This window comes from Schistocerca nitens, chromosome 1 (genome assembly GCF_023898315.1).
Source record: "Schistocerca nitens isolate TAMUIC-IGC-003100 chromosome 1, iqSchNite1.1, whole genome shotgun sequence".
Taxonomy (NCBI): Eukaryota; Metazoa; Arthropoda; class Insecta; order Orthoptera; family Acrididae; genus Schistocerca; species Schistocerca nitens.
In genome coordinates this window covers 498,031,390-498,046,341 of record NC_064614.1, presented here as the reverse complement: position 1 = coordinate 498,046,341, position 14,952 = coordinate 498,031,390, and the positions used below count along the sequence as shown (strand labels likewise).

Sequence of the window (14,952 nt, the reverse complement as noted above, 5' to 3'; positions counted from 1 at the left end):
TTCAAGTACTAGGTACCTCTCTGGACTTATGTGAAGTCAAGGAACTGCTCCAAACCTTCAATTGTACCTCTTGTGGATCAATGTGGTGAGGCAACTGAAGACAGTGTACTCATACACCGAGATCTACACACACACACACACACACACACACACACACACACACACACACTAGAAAGTCCAATATGGTTGACATCAGTGTGAGAACATTAAAATTATGTCAAATGAAAACACTGATGCAACATGTGTAGTAAAAATAGTGGGAAATTTGAAAGTATGACGTCTAAGTAGACTTAGATGATTAACTTACACTAAGCACAGACCTCAGATTACATTAGGCTATGTATCAATCTGTTACCAATCACTTTTATGTGTTTACATTTATTGGCCTTTGCCAAATCATAATCAATTCATCACATTCTAACCTAACCTAGGTCTAGGGTTTCTTTACAGCTCAACGTGTAATCACAACCAAAGCTCCAGGGAGGGTGGGAGGAGGTAGCTATCATATCCTAGCTGATAATTATGACATTAAATGTGATTGGTGCTTGATTCACTCACTGCAATTTAATCTGCGCTATCAGATCTCAACCTAACCACACAACCTAGGAAATCATGACATTCAAAAAAACATAATTGTGAATATAAACATGTTGACATAAATCAATAATAGCCATCAATTAATCTTGCTGTCTCCACATGGAAAACGAAGTAATCAATCTGTATCCTCTGCAGAAAGAAATCATTACATTCAGTGATTCTCACTGGTTGTCCTATGCTATCACTTCACTGGCTACAGCCAATGATAACAAATTGCCAACAGCAATATGCAATGGAAAACTTGTAGATTCTTAAGTGCACTTTAACTAGCGTGATTTCTTAACAGGAAATCAAAAGTGAACATTTGAATTAAGTGATGAAAAGTGATATGGTTAATATAATTGAAATGATTGACATGTAAAAGGAGATGGATAACTAACAGAACCAGTATCATTAATTTATTTGTCCAAGCATCATTTTACAATGGTGTAGGATGTCAACTTAATATAGACAGTATATGAATGCAAACATTTGTTTAATGAGGAGAGGGAAAAAGTTCACCACAAGAAGGTATTATTGTTACATGACTAAGGAAATGCACAACAACTTGTACTGAATTTGCAATCGGTGTAATGAACGAGATGTCCCTTATAAATGTGGATAAATGGAAAATAATGCCCATAACAAGAAAAAAGATCTGGAATATATGTGATGATAAGATTAGTGGTAAACTAGCAAAGCCCATCACAGAACTTCAGTGTGTAATGGTAATTCTAAAAAACAAAATGCAATGAGACAAACACACAAAATCGGTTGTAGGAATGGTGAATAGAAGGTTTAGATAAACAAAGAACACAGACTACAGCTATTAGGAGGGCGCATCATACATCATCTACAGGGTGAAGTGGAATTAGAGCACTCGGGCTTTGCAGCGTGACTCCTCACGTGCCAGCGATAAAAAAGAGTCTCTCTCAAAATTTCGTCTAGTGAGTACATCCAGCAGAAAAAGGACTTTAAAGAGTGGCAATCTGGCAACACTGTAACCACATGTATGGTAACTACCTCTGTCTGTACAGATTAGTTGTGCTGTACAGTTGGTGCATGGATATAGTTTTGGGTCAGTATGCAGGAGGTCGATGGTTCGATCCTGGGTTGAGGCATATGTTTTTTATTTGGTAGGCTAAATGTAGTCCAGGTGGTATGGTATCTGGCATCTTAATCGTCAACAGCGATTGCAGCAGGTCCTCTAGAAAACATTTGCCCTTACATACTACAATCGTAGAAATGGAAGAATGGTCAGCTTTGAAAGAAGACCTTTCCAAGTCACGGACGTGAATTTATTCACACCACTACATCTACTAGACGTGAAACCTGTTTTCCTTGTACCCTCCTCAAATGATCCCATAGATTAGTACCAACTTTTATTCTTGCCTCATTCAGGTCCATTACATTTCGTTAGGGCCTTATGTTACCAGTAGGACTAGCAACGTGCTTTGCGAACAATGTCCAAACTCGGTTACTAATTGTATGTCTTATCACCATGGTCTCACTAATTATGTCTTTCAACATTGAGTCTGGTAACCACATGCTGTTTAGTATGTAGCTCAATGCATTATTATTATTATTATTATTATTATTATCATTATCGTATCGATGGGACTGTGTAAACATCACGTCTGTTATCATTAGGGAAACAGTGTAATCAGAAACCGAACATTTTACAATTAGCGGTGTTGGGACGAATCATGCAGAACAATATCTGTCAGAGGGATAATGCGTGTTAGGTGGAACTGCATGCAGGACTGATGGTGTGTTTATACTGTATGCACTGTCCACCGGACAGGAACTAGTTGCGAGCACAGTAATGCGCTCATGACAGACTCCAATGAACATGCATACACGTATTGAATTTTCTCATTGTAAACCTATAAACTAGTGTGGCCCGGCACACGTGTAGCATACACAAATGATGAATATGTGGATATGCTTCTGGTCTTTGGCGCACCTGATAACCAGGCTGGTGTTACCACTCGTGAATATGCTGATAGATGTCCTCGCCGACGCCATCTACATAAAAATGCATTTCGCCATCTGGAGCTGCACCTTTGGGAGTCAGGTTCTCTCCTTCCACCTTTGTGTGAAACAGGTCGTCCATGGACTTGCTGTACTCCAGCTACTGAGGAAGCTATTCTGGAGGTCATACATCAGGAACCTCAGCGAAGTATACATAGCATAGCAAGGCAGCTGCGTGTCTCGCAGCTCAAGGTCATTCACATGCTCCACAAGCATGGGCTGCACCCCTATCAATGCTTTCTCGCAACACTTCCATCCTGCGGATCGCCATCAGCGGTTGCAATTCTGTGAATGGTTCCAACAACAACAGGAAATCAATGATGACTTTGTTAACACCGTAATATGGTCAGATGAAGCAGTATTCATTCATGATGGTGTCTTCAATTTGCACAATGCCCTCTATTGTTCTGAGGTTAATCCGCAGGTCACCCGTGACCGTGGATATCAAGTTCGCTTTCGTATCAACGTCTGGGCCGGAATATTGGGTGATAGGTGTTTGGGCCCTTACATGTTGCCTGACCGGTCGACTGCACAAAGGTACCATGCATTCCTCTCAAACTCTCTGCCTGATGAGCTGGAAGATGTTACACTAGATGTTAGGCAGAGGATATGATTCCAAGCTGATGGTGCACCTCCACATTCTGGAATTGTGTGACAGTATTTGGACAGAACATTTCCATTGAAATGGCTCTGACATGGAGGTCCAGTTGTATGGCCATTACATTCACCTGACCTAAATCCCCTGGATATCTTCCAGTGGGGACACCTGAAGGAGCAGATGTCCTCTACTCCGCCGATAAATGTGGAAGAATTGGTAGTGTGTGTTCATGTTGCTCTTGTTACTGTGAATGCAGATTTCTTTTTTTCATGGTTTGTTGTTGTTGTGGTCTTCAGTCCTGAGACTGGTTTGATGCAGCTCACCATGCTACTCTATCCTGTGCAAGCTGCTTCATCTCCCAGTACCTACTGCAGCCTACATCCTTCTGAATCTGCTTAGTGTATTCATCTCTTGGTCTCCCTCTACGATTTTTACCCTCCACGCTGCCCTCCAATACTAAATTGGTGATCCCTCCATGTCTCAGAACATGTCCTACCAACCGATCCCTTCTTCTAGTCAAGTTGTGCCACAAGCTCCTCTTCTCCCCAATTCTATTCAATACCACCTCATTAGTTATGTGATCAACCCATCTAATCTTCAGCATTCTTCTGTAGCACCACATTTCAAAAGCTTCTATTCTCTTCTTGTCTAAACTATTTATTGTCCACGTTTCACTTCCATACATGGCTACAATCCATACAAATACTTTCAGAAATGACTTCCTGACATTTAAATCTATACTCGATGTTAACAAATTTTTCTTCTTCAGAAACGATTTCCTTGCCATTGCCAGTCTACATTTTATATCTTCTCTACTTCGACCATCATCAGTTATTTTGCTCCAAAATAGCAAAACTCCTTTACTACTTTAAGTGTCTCATTTCCTAATCTAATTCCCTCAGCATCACCCAACTTAATTCGACTACATTCCATTATCCTCGTTTTGCTTTTGTCGATGTTCATCTTATGTCCTCCTTTCAAGACACTATCCATTCCGTTCAACTGCTCTTCCAAGTCCTTTGCTGTCTCTGACAGAATTACAATGTCATCGGTGAACCTCAAACTTTTTATTTCTTCTCCATGGATTTTAATACCTACTCTGAATTTTTCTTTTGTTTCCTTTACTGCTTGCTCAATATACAGGTTGAATAGTATCGGGGAGAGGCTACAACCCTGTCTCACTCCCTTCCCAACTGCTGCTTCCCTTTCATGTCCCTCGACTCTTATAACTGCCATCTGCTTTCTGTACAAATTGTAAATAGCCTTTCGCTCTCTGTATTTTACCCCTGCCACCTTTAGAATTTGAAAGAGAGTATTCCAATCAACATTGTCAAAAGCTTTCTCTAAGTCTACAAATGCTAGAAACGTAGGTTTGCCTTTCCTTAATCTTTCTTCTAAGATAAGTCGCAGGGTCAGTATTGCCTCACGTGTTCCAACATTTCTACGGAATCCAATCTGATCTTCCCCGAGGTCAGCTTCTATCAGTTTTTTCATTCGTCTGTAAAGAATTCGCGTTAGTATTTTGCAGCTGTGACTTATTAAACTGATAGTTTGGTAATTTTCACATCTGTCAACACCTGCTTTCTTTGGGATTGGGATTATTATATTCTTCTTGAAGTCTGCGGGTATTTCGCCTGTCTCATACATCTTGCTCACCAGATGGTAGAGTTTTGTCAAGACTGGTTTTCCCAAGGTTGTCAGTAGTTTCATGGTTAACATGCAATATATGAACAAAGCATGCACCAAAATAATTCATGTGGATTTTGCTATTATGTAATCCAGATTATCTGAATAAATCTTGCAGTGTTAGTTTTTATAATGAACAATGTGTTAAGTATGTCATAATAATAGACTTCAGACTATATTAAAAATCAATCTGCTACTACAACTTTTATTTTATATTTGTATTTGTTGGCTTCAACTCATAACCAAATCGTCTCATTTCAACCTAACCTAGACCTCAGGCTATCCTACAAATCAGTTTGCAATCACAACAAGCTATGGCCTTTGACAAAACCACAGCAAAAAGGGTAGTTAGAAATAACCACAAAAACAAGCGAAGTAATTGCAACTGCTACACTACGTACTTTCCTTGATTTTCGTCAATTTGAATGTGAAGGATGGAGTACATTACTGCATCCAAAACTAAATAATAACAGCCAATTTTCTTTATTACTTCTGATTTGTGAATAGTGCTCTGCAAACAAATATTATGTTGCAGTCAGAATCAACCTTCATGTAGGCCTAATGCTGGAGTTGAAACTGCCTCTTTAATTCATTACTGCACTCCCCCTATGTATTGAAAATGATGACTACAGCATATAATGGGTCTTGGGAGTTTTTCTTTGCAATTACAGCACATAAATCTGTTACTCATAAATTCCAACTTTGAATTGAAATATTTGTTTATTCAGGTCCTATAACCTTATGACAGCACTGTATGAGAATAACTTGTGAGTCTTACTGATATAGTCTGATTCTTTTGCGTGTACAGCTGTGTTTTCTCAGTTACATTGACCACCTAATAAAGCTATGACAAGACAAAAATAGGTGCCTACGTTAATCTGCGAAGGCAAGTATGATGCTACCGTAATCAGATGTCTACGAAAAAAATATTGGAAAAGATACCTATAAAACAGCTAAATTGCAGTTTCAACATGTCCAACAACGTTACAATAAATCAAATTACAAAACTTCACTATATAGTTATTATGCTTTCATCCTTACATCTTTTTCTGGGATTTGTTGACATTCGTCATTGGGTACTGATCTTGGGAGTTGACGAGATGAAGCTGTTTCTTCTGTCGTAGAATTTCTTTTGGCTTCTGCAGCAAAAACACTACCTTCAGAATCACTTCTCGGGATAACATCATCTTCCTTGGTAGATTTGATTTTCCTGTTCCAAACGAGGATACGATATTGCTATGAAATTATAATCAGCTTGCCAAAATTCGATGTGGAATATTATACACGGTGGGGAATGACACCAGCAATGACATACAGGTTATAAAGTTGATACATTTCCGACAAAACAATTTCATGACAATTGCTATTTTTACCTCGATTGTCGACTGGGTGTTAAGTCTTCAGCGTCGTAAAATTCTTCGGAATCACTACTAACAGACATTCTATAATTACTTTATTAACAATCATATGATACACTCAACCATTCCAAAAATGTCATAACACACGCGAAACATATACACTGTCTACTGTCTGAGCAAGGAAATTCTGCAGTTATCTTTGGAACAGTGTGACTGACCAATAGGGAAGAATCTTTATTCTCTTATTTAAGTAGGATTGGCCAATGTCGATATAGCCTCAAACCCAAGGTTTCTATGGTACAAAAGTAAGATGGAGGATCTTGCAGTTGAAGTATGCGGCGAGAATGGGGCCTATTATAAGGTTTGTACTGTATAAAGTATGTCGTTTGTAGGGAGAAGCACCATTGCAGGTCATTCAGTTAAATTTCAAATATGTTCCCAAAAACTATTTTACCGGTATGTCTTTTACTTTCGGAGAATATTCGTTTTAAGAGTGGTACGAGAACGCGGCTAGGACGCCATGTCCCATTTGACAGGGCGTGATTTTACACGCGCGTGTCTTATAGGGAATAATTTAAGCATTATGAAATGCTAATGCACCTTAAAGTCATGGTAAATAAGGTCAGTTTTATCAAAGAGACGTATATTGGTTTGTGTGTGCTATGTAGTTCAGACGTGCGCTTACTTCAGCATTTGCTGTTTCTTCTAACCTAACAAGTTAGTCTTGGTGAAGTACTGGTTATAAGCTGTTTTACGGTGTCAAGAACGTGCCTCTTACTGTCATCTTCAGAAATGAATCAGCTCTGAATTGCACGAATAATCCCATGACCCGGAAAACAGCTCGCAAGCGATATTAGCAGGACGCGTGTTCGTTAAGTAGACTACTGGAAACTAAACTTTTGTCACTTTTCTGTTTCAGGCCTTCGTTACAGACATTTTCGATGAGGAAGTATCCGTTGCGTTTGAGAAAGAGTGAGTATAATTCTACATATGTGAAGGTAGCTTTATACACAAGCAAATACCAGTGTTTGGATTCTGTGACTGGGCACAAATTGTAGTGGTTGTGCTAGGGTTAGCAGTTGGGATCAATATTAATTGTGGCATTAATTACGCAATAGGAATCAAAATTAAAATTTATCGCATGTAAGTAATTTTTGTTTTTTTTTTTGTTTGTGTTGGCAGTGAAACTGTTTTGTGTTAAGCGGAAAAAAGGTAGATCTATAACAGTACCCCCGTTACAGTTAGTACGTGGAAGTCGCCTACCTTGTTTACATTTAGACTTTGAGTTGTGTTTACCACCATTATTATTGTTGTTATTATTGCCTTGTTGACTGAGTTAATGTGTACCTTCGTCGTGGTGTATAATAGTTATGCAGGTTCACTTTTAGATTCATAAGTGGAATAATTAAGGGAAATTTTTTTCTTTGTTATGCATTACAGGGAATCCTTTTCGACTTTTGTAAATAACTGAGTATGCTGGGTGTTTTATATTTGAGTGTAATTACTGTGTTTTTGTATGTGAGGGAGGGGGGGGGGCAGGGTAGTGCACTGTGGTTGCTTGCTTTTCTCAGTCCTTGCCAATGGAGTTGTCGTGGTGCCTCTGCATGATGAAGTTATTTCTGCATTGCATGGCTGTTTATCTTATGAGAGAGGACTTTGTCAATGTATTTTCAAGCTGTAAATGAGCTTTGTTATGTAGAGGTGTACTGTATAATCATGTGCACAAGAAAATCAAAGGATGACATACTGTCTCTTGACAGAAGGAAGCTCATCCAATTGAAGACGTTAACAACTGTTAGACAGCATTTTATTCTTCCTAGCTTAGCCACCATCTGCTTTTTACCTCTGTGGTTGTATTTACTGTTCATACAGATGTGCAATGTCTAGTGAGAACTTCCTTATCCCATAATCATTGCATGAAACAGCTTTACACATTTCTTAGCTTCAGTTTGTTGCCATAAACAGCTAAACATTACCATTTGGTATCTCTTTTTATATACTATATAGGTTAACAAAATGTTGCAGCCACGTGCAGCTGCAGGTTGAGAGAGGTGCACAGTTACTGAAGATGTCATTTGTGATAGTGTTGTAACAAGCTGGGCACTGGCTTGGCTGGTAACTAATGTTGTTTTGCTCAGTGTAAGTCAGTCTTACTTCTCAGCGTAATTTTATCAGTTCCAGCATTTGCTAGAGAATCTATCAGTTGTACTCCATATTAAAGCAATTGGACCTTGTGCCTATGCTTGTTTTCAAACTTTTATAGATTGTTTATATTAGAAGTTAAATATTGTGTGTGTGTGTGTGTGTGTGTGTGTGTGTGTGTGTGTGTGTGTGTGTGTGTGTGTGTGTGTGTTTGTGTGTGTTTGTTTTAAATTTGTAGGAAGAAACATTTAAAAGTATTCATTTATTTTATTGGTAGTAAGTTGTGGTAATTATCTTTTTTGCAGAACACCCCAAAGATTTTGAATTGAGTGATTACTAGCTTTTATTGTTTATTGATAACAAAAATATCATATTACAGTTGGCAGCCAGAATCAAAATTTCCATTCTCGCAAGTACGGCTTCCACCTGATGACTCCACAAGCAAATCAGATTTCACTGAAAACCAGGAAATTGAAGTATTTTCGAGGGCCAATGATCAGGAAGCGTGTGGTTGGTGGAAAGCAATTATAAAGGTAAGTTAGCTATACTTCTTGCAAAACAAGTGTAAACAGTTAAGAAAATGTGTGGTTTCCCTGTCCCACTCCCTATTGAACAGTGTTAACGTTCTGCATTGTGTAAACTAAGCAGCAGTCCCATTTTAAGAAACAGATATAATGTCAAGTTTTCAGCAAGTATTGACTTTCCTGCAATTCTTACGTAAGTTGTAAGAAAGTACTTACTTTTTCTATTCCCAGATAATGCATTTAGCATTTGGCACTTGGCTCCACCAATTAAGCTGAGCCATCTTTCAACTGCTAATCCTCCTTAGGCTGGTTCTCATTGTATGTCATTACATTTTTTAGTTAAACTGCTGTCTCTGTTCATAATAATTAGGCTAGAGACTTGAATTGCCATGAAGGTATTAAATTTTGACATTGTTGGCTGCTGGAGGTGCCCTGTTATATTGATAACTTGGAAGTACACTGATCTTTGCATTATTAAATTGCCAAGTATGTTAAAGGCAGCCATCCCATTGATGATGAAGTGTTATATGGAATGAATAGATGGGTTACCTTAAGAAATACTGGTAGAAGTTGTGTGAATTTAGGAATTTTACGTTGGATGTGTTGTTAATGTCTTGGAACATAATTTAATTGGATAGATAAGAAAATCTACCCACCAAATGGCGGCAGAAGCCCCACAGAAAGGTTATAATTAGCCAAGCTTTCGGAGCCAGTGTTCCCTTCAGGTGGAAGGGTTTAAGGGGAAGGACTGGAGAGGTCTAGGCAGAGTAGAAGATTTCAGGAAAGTCACCCAGAATTGCGTGTCAGGAGAAACTTACTGATAAGGATGAAAAAGAAAGATTGATTCTTGGGGACTGCACTGGATGAGATTTGAAAACCTGAGAGCTTAAAGATAAAAGAGTAATATGCAAGACAAAGATCACTGCTTAAACATTGTGCAAGAGCCAAATAGAGTGAAAAACTAAGTGAATTTTACGTAATAGTTGTGGGAGGTGGGTGGTGAAAAATGGATGGATAAGACAATGAAAGATGTAGAAAACTAAAACAAAGTGAAGAAGAGTAGTTACTGTGAAGATATGCTGACAAGGGAACCTCCCCATCGCACCCCCCTCAGATTTAGTTATAAGTTGGCACAGTGGATAGGCCTTGAGAAACTGAACACACATTAATAGAGAAAACAGGAAGAAGTTGTGTGGAACTATGAAAAAATGAGCAAAATATATAAACTGAGTAGTCCATGCGGAAGATATGCAACATCAAAGATAGTACCCGCACCGCAGCGTCGTGGTCCCCTGGTTAGCGTGAGCAGCTGCGAAACGAGAGGTCCTTGGTTCAAGTCTTCCCTTGAGTGAAAACTTTAATTTTTTATTTTCAGTTTATGTGACAAACTATTATGTTTTCATCAGTTTTTTGGGAGTCATTATCACATCCACAAGAAAACCTAAATCGGGCAAGGTAGAAGAATCTTTTTACCCATTCGCCAAGTGTACAAGTTAGGTGGGTCGACAACAAATTCCTGTCATGTGACGCACATGCCGTCACCAGTGTCGTATAGAATATATCAGACATGTTTTTCTGTGGAGGAATCGGTTGATCTATGACCTTACGATCAAATGTTTTCGGTTCCCATTGGAGAGGCACGTCCTTTCGTCTACTAATCGCACGGTTTTGCGGTGCGGTTGCAAAACACAGACACTAAACTTATTACAGTAAACAGTGACGTCAATGAACGAACGGACAGATCATAAATTCGCGAAAATAAAGAAATTAAAATTTGCACTCGAGGGAAGACTTGAACCAAGGACCTCTCGCTCCGTAGCTGCTCACGCTAATCACGGGACCACGGCGATACTCGACTAACGCTCTCCTTGATGTTATATATGTTGCGCATGGACTACTCAGTTTCTATATTTTGCTTCTTTTTTCGTAGTTCCACATAACTTCTTCCTGTTTTCTCGATTGATCTTTGTTCAGTTTTTCAAGGCCTATCCACTGTGACAACTTATAACTAAATCTGAGGGGGGTGCGATGGGGAGGTTCCCTTGTGAGAAGGAAGAAATTAACATAAATTAAGGCCAGTTGGGTGGTGAGTGCCGAAGACATGTTGTAACACTAGTTCCCACCTGAGAGTTCTGATAAACTGGTGTCTGGGAGAAGAATGCAGGTGGCGCATGTGGTGAAACAGGCACAGAGGTCACAATTGTCATGTTCTAGAGCATGCTCTACAACAGGATATTGCATGTTGGCAATATAAACCCTCTGCCTGTGCCCATTCATCCTAATTGATAATTTGGTGGTGGTCGTGCCGATGTAAAAGGCCAAACAGTGTTCACATAACAGCTGGTATAACCTGTTTGTTTCACAGGTGTGCCAGTTACAAGGCTCGTATAGGCGGTGGTAGGAAGGTACATAGGGCATGTCTTGCAGTGGGGACATTCACAGTGATAGGAGCCACAGGGTAGGGAGATGGGTGCTTGAAGGGGATCATAGGGTCTGCCAAGAATATTGCAGAGATTGGTAGGGCAACAAAAAGCTATTCTAGGTGCGGTGGGTAAAATGTCAGGGGAGGATTTCAGGAATTGATAGCGTTGTCAAAGTAGCTGATTAATACATTCCAGGCCAGAATAATACTAAGTGACCTGTGGTGTGCTAGGAAGCTTTTTTTGGAGGGTTGTTTTTTGAATGAACAGATTAACGCATGAGGTAGAAAAGAGATGACGGTCTGAACAAGAGACGATTACAAAGACTGACAAGAGGGTTACATAAGAAGGAATGATGGCCACATGGGATAATATAACAACGAAAACAATCAGTGTTTGACAAATTGATTGTTTTCATTGGAAAATACTAACACATACATAAAATCACATAAGTGTTTCCAGTGGGACACAACTATGGTGTGCGTAATATATAAAAAGTCCTGACTTTCTCATTGGCTTTGCCAAATTCCTACCTAACTTAACCTTTTCGGCCAACTTTAGGTTACACTATAGATTAATCAGAACTTGTGTTCAGTAAAATAGCTAATCTTGGCACTTAAATCAAGTTACCACCTAATCTGGTCTGGACCTTGGGCTGCACTAAATTTAACATGTTGCCACTTTCATTTTAAAAAATAGTAGTGATAGTGACGTTACGACCTAATTTTTCATTTTGTCACAGTTCACAGCAGAATGACAGTGTTCTGAGCTTCAATGCACCCTTCAACAGATTTCATTTGACTGGGTGGGAGGTTTAAAATTGGATAGGATTTCCTGTTGTGTGGTGAAAGATTGTAATCACTGATCACAAAGCAATCAAAGCACTGAAATTAAGTGTATGCTTGAAGTCTGATGAAAGGTAACGTTTATAGTTACTGTCACATAGCCTAACACTTAAACACACAGCAAATCATCCTAAAACTAATGCATGTTAGAGATACATTTCATGCTGGCTATCAAGTAAATTGCGTACTTATGTGGTAAAATATGTAAATATCGAAATCACCAGATACAGCATTTTAACTTACCTTAACATGGCAGTAGCTGCTCCCCTTCCATCAGCCAATAACAGTATGTGGCACTTGAACTCACTGTTTCATGTGAACTCATAAATGTAAGACATTGTGTGTTAACATCCAAGCTGCCCAAAGCGTAGCAGTGTACGTTACTACTTCTCCAAACACACACACACACACACACACACACACACACACACACACACACATGCACTACAATCTTCATCATACTGTGTTTGCATCTAGGCACAAAGTAACAATTTGCAATTGTATTGTTGACAGGGATTATCTTACAGTTACGAACAGTGTTCTGAAATTGCCCCTTCCTCCTGGTGCATTAGTGACAGTTCGAATTGGTCAGCTGTAGTATTTTACACAGACTCAGTGCATCCATTGTTTGTTATGCCATCAGCTTTAATAGTCTCACTTTCACCATACAGTGTTACTATCCCAGTCATAATTAAGCTAAATCAAATTTTGTTCTGTCTGTGATCATTTGGTTACATATTCCATGGATCATTTTGCATGATAGATCATAATGTGGGATGAGTCTTCAACATTCACATTGCAAATTAATTTGTACATGTGGTTAGTCTGAACATTTCTAAGTTTGTTTTTTATTACACAAAAGAAAAAAGATACATAGATGTTAGTAATTCCAACCCACCACCTTCTACACATTATGGTAATAGAAATTCTTCTGCACAGTAATTGTCAAGGAGAAGCTCTTTAGATTTGTTTTCATTTCTGATATTAAGATGAAATAGTAATTTATTGATAGCATATCATTTTGATTATTGCCCATGTTAATGGTGAAAACTGGTTTAGTGTCCAGTCTTAAACAAAATAAATATTTCTGGTAAGTGCTCTTTTCTGTATTATCAAATGGAAGTGTTCAGAGTGTGTTTCTGTCATTGTTGAAATATTTTCTTACACATATCTTACACAATATTGCTATTGACAGCAGGTGTCTACAGTTAAATTTTGAGTAGTCACGGGATTCTACAATATCCATATGGATAAGCTTAATCTTTTATGAACCTGTAATTTTTTAATGGTGTTAGACTGGAATATTGTGAAGTACAGTTAGTTTTCCTTCAACTCAGTGTTATAGAAGTGAGTGTGGCAACACCTTTTAGAATACTCAGTTCAGATTATCATTCATAATATTTGTGTAGTTTGTAATAGATCATTCTGTTACGCGTGTGTAATAATGTAACTTTTCCAAGATGTCATGCTGCATGCTGTGATTTGATAATAGCAAAATGAAGTCGCCATGTTGAAGTAAATGTTGTTGATGTTTAAATCCCAATTTTTGTTATCTGTACATTTATATGTGCATACCACGGAAGTATATAATTTAATTGATGCATCCTGTTAAAAGATCTCTACAAAATGCTTGATACCTAGTGGCTAGACAAATTGCCACCAAAAACCTGTCAACAAATTTTCAAGTCCTGATTCAAATGTGATAGTCTCGGAAAAGATTAGGGTTTCTTTTTTGGAATTCTCTTAGCCAAACAAAATACACTAGTTTCACACATAATATGTATGGATACTGTAGTCTAGGCTTAATTAAAGTTAAGATACTAATAGAAATGCATACCAAATTTCTGTGACTTTGTGGTTGTTAGTACTGTTACTTTCGTTTTAGAAGCCTCAGCAGGTATCTCACTCAACTTTAATTAACATTGGCAGTGAAGTATCTGCTACCTTCAGTGATTATCAATCAAATTTTTAATTTCTTTTTTGTGTATTTGAATTTCAGATGATTAAAGGTGACTTCCATGTAGTGGAGTATCTTGGCTGGGAGAGTACCTATACGGAAATAGTGGGCAGTGAAAGACTAAGGCCGAAAAACCCAAATCCTCCTATCAGTAAAAGTACTTTCCATAAGTTCGAAATTGAAGTACCTGAAGAACTAAGGGAGTAGTAAGTTAACTTAAGTTTCTTTGATTTTTAAATTCCTGAGTAAATATTATTGTCAGAAAGATACCTTACGTCTTATCGTTATTGAAGATCTCTCTCTCTCTCTCTCTCTCTCTCTCTCTCTCTCTCTCATTTTTGATAGTCACTTATTTGACCCCACTTCTCTTCACTTTCTTTTCACTTCTGTTTGGTTTCAAAGTTCATATTTTTCGTTAACTGTTTAACAAAAGTTTCTCGTATGTAATTTGTTAGTTATAAAATGAATTTCTTATGGGTCATGGTTGGTTGATGTTGTTGTGGTCTTCAGTCCTGAGACTGGTTTGATGCAGCTCTCCATGCTACTCTATCCTGTGCAAGCTTCATCATCTCCCAGTACCTACTGCAACCTACATCCTTCTGAATCTGCTTAGTGTATTCATCTCTTGGTCTCCCTCTACGATTTTTACCCTCCACGCTGCCCTCCAATACTAAATTGGTGATCCCTTGATGCCTCAGAACATGTCCTACCAACCGATCCCTTCTTCTGGTCAAGTTGTGTCACAAACTTCTCTTCTCCCCAATCCTATTCAGTACTTCATTAGTTATGTGATCTACCCATCTAATCTTCAG

The 14,952-nt window shown here is 38.5% G+C and overlaps 2 protein-coding genes across 5 annotated transcripts in view; one reads left to right on the top strand and one right to left on the bottom strand.

Annotated features, from left to right (window-relative positions):
- Positions 1-6,406, bottom strand: part of LOC126236171 (WD repeat-containing protein 44) — a 152,964-nt gene extending 146,558 nt beyond the window's left edge. Inside the window, exons 1-2 of the mRNA XM_049945271.1 lie at positions 6,268-6,406; positions 5,936-6,104 (exon numbers count right to left, since the gene is read on the bottom strand). Coding sequence (XP_049801228.1) covers positions 5,936-6,104; positions 6,268-6,335 — 237 coding nt within the window. The 5' untranslated portion in view covers positions 6,336-6,406. The remainder of the gene's footprint in view (positions 1-5,935; positions 6,105-6,267) is intronic.
- A 128-nt stretch (positions 6,407-6,534) lies between these two features.
- The window catches only part of LOC126252788 (synaptic functional regulator FMR1), a 221,820-nt gene continuing 213,402 nt past the window's right edge, over positions 6,535-14,952 (top strand). For 3 of the 4 annotated variants that reach the window (XM_049953739.1, XM_049953746.1, XM_049953724.1), the window contains exons 1-4: positions 6,535-6,613; positions 7,172-7,224; positions 8,774-8,927; positions 14,183-14,346. In XM_049953739.1, coding sequence (XP_049809696.1) covers positions 6,563-6,613; positions 7,172-7,224; positions 8,774-8,927; positions 14,183-14,346 — 422 coding nt within the window. In that variant the 5' untranslated portion in view covers positions 6,535-6,562. The remainder of the gene's footprint in view (positions 6,614-7,171; positions 7,225-8,773; positions 8,928-14,182; positions 14,347-14,952) is intronic. The other variant, XM_049953732.1, reaches the window with a different exon arrangement.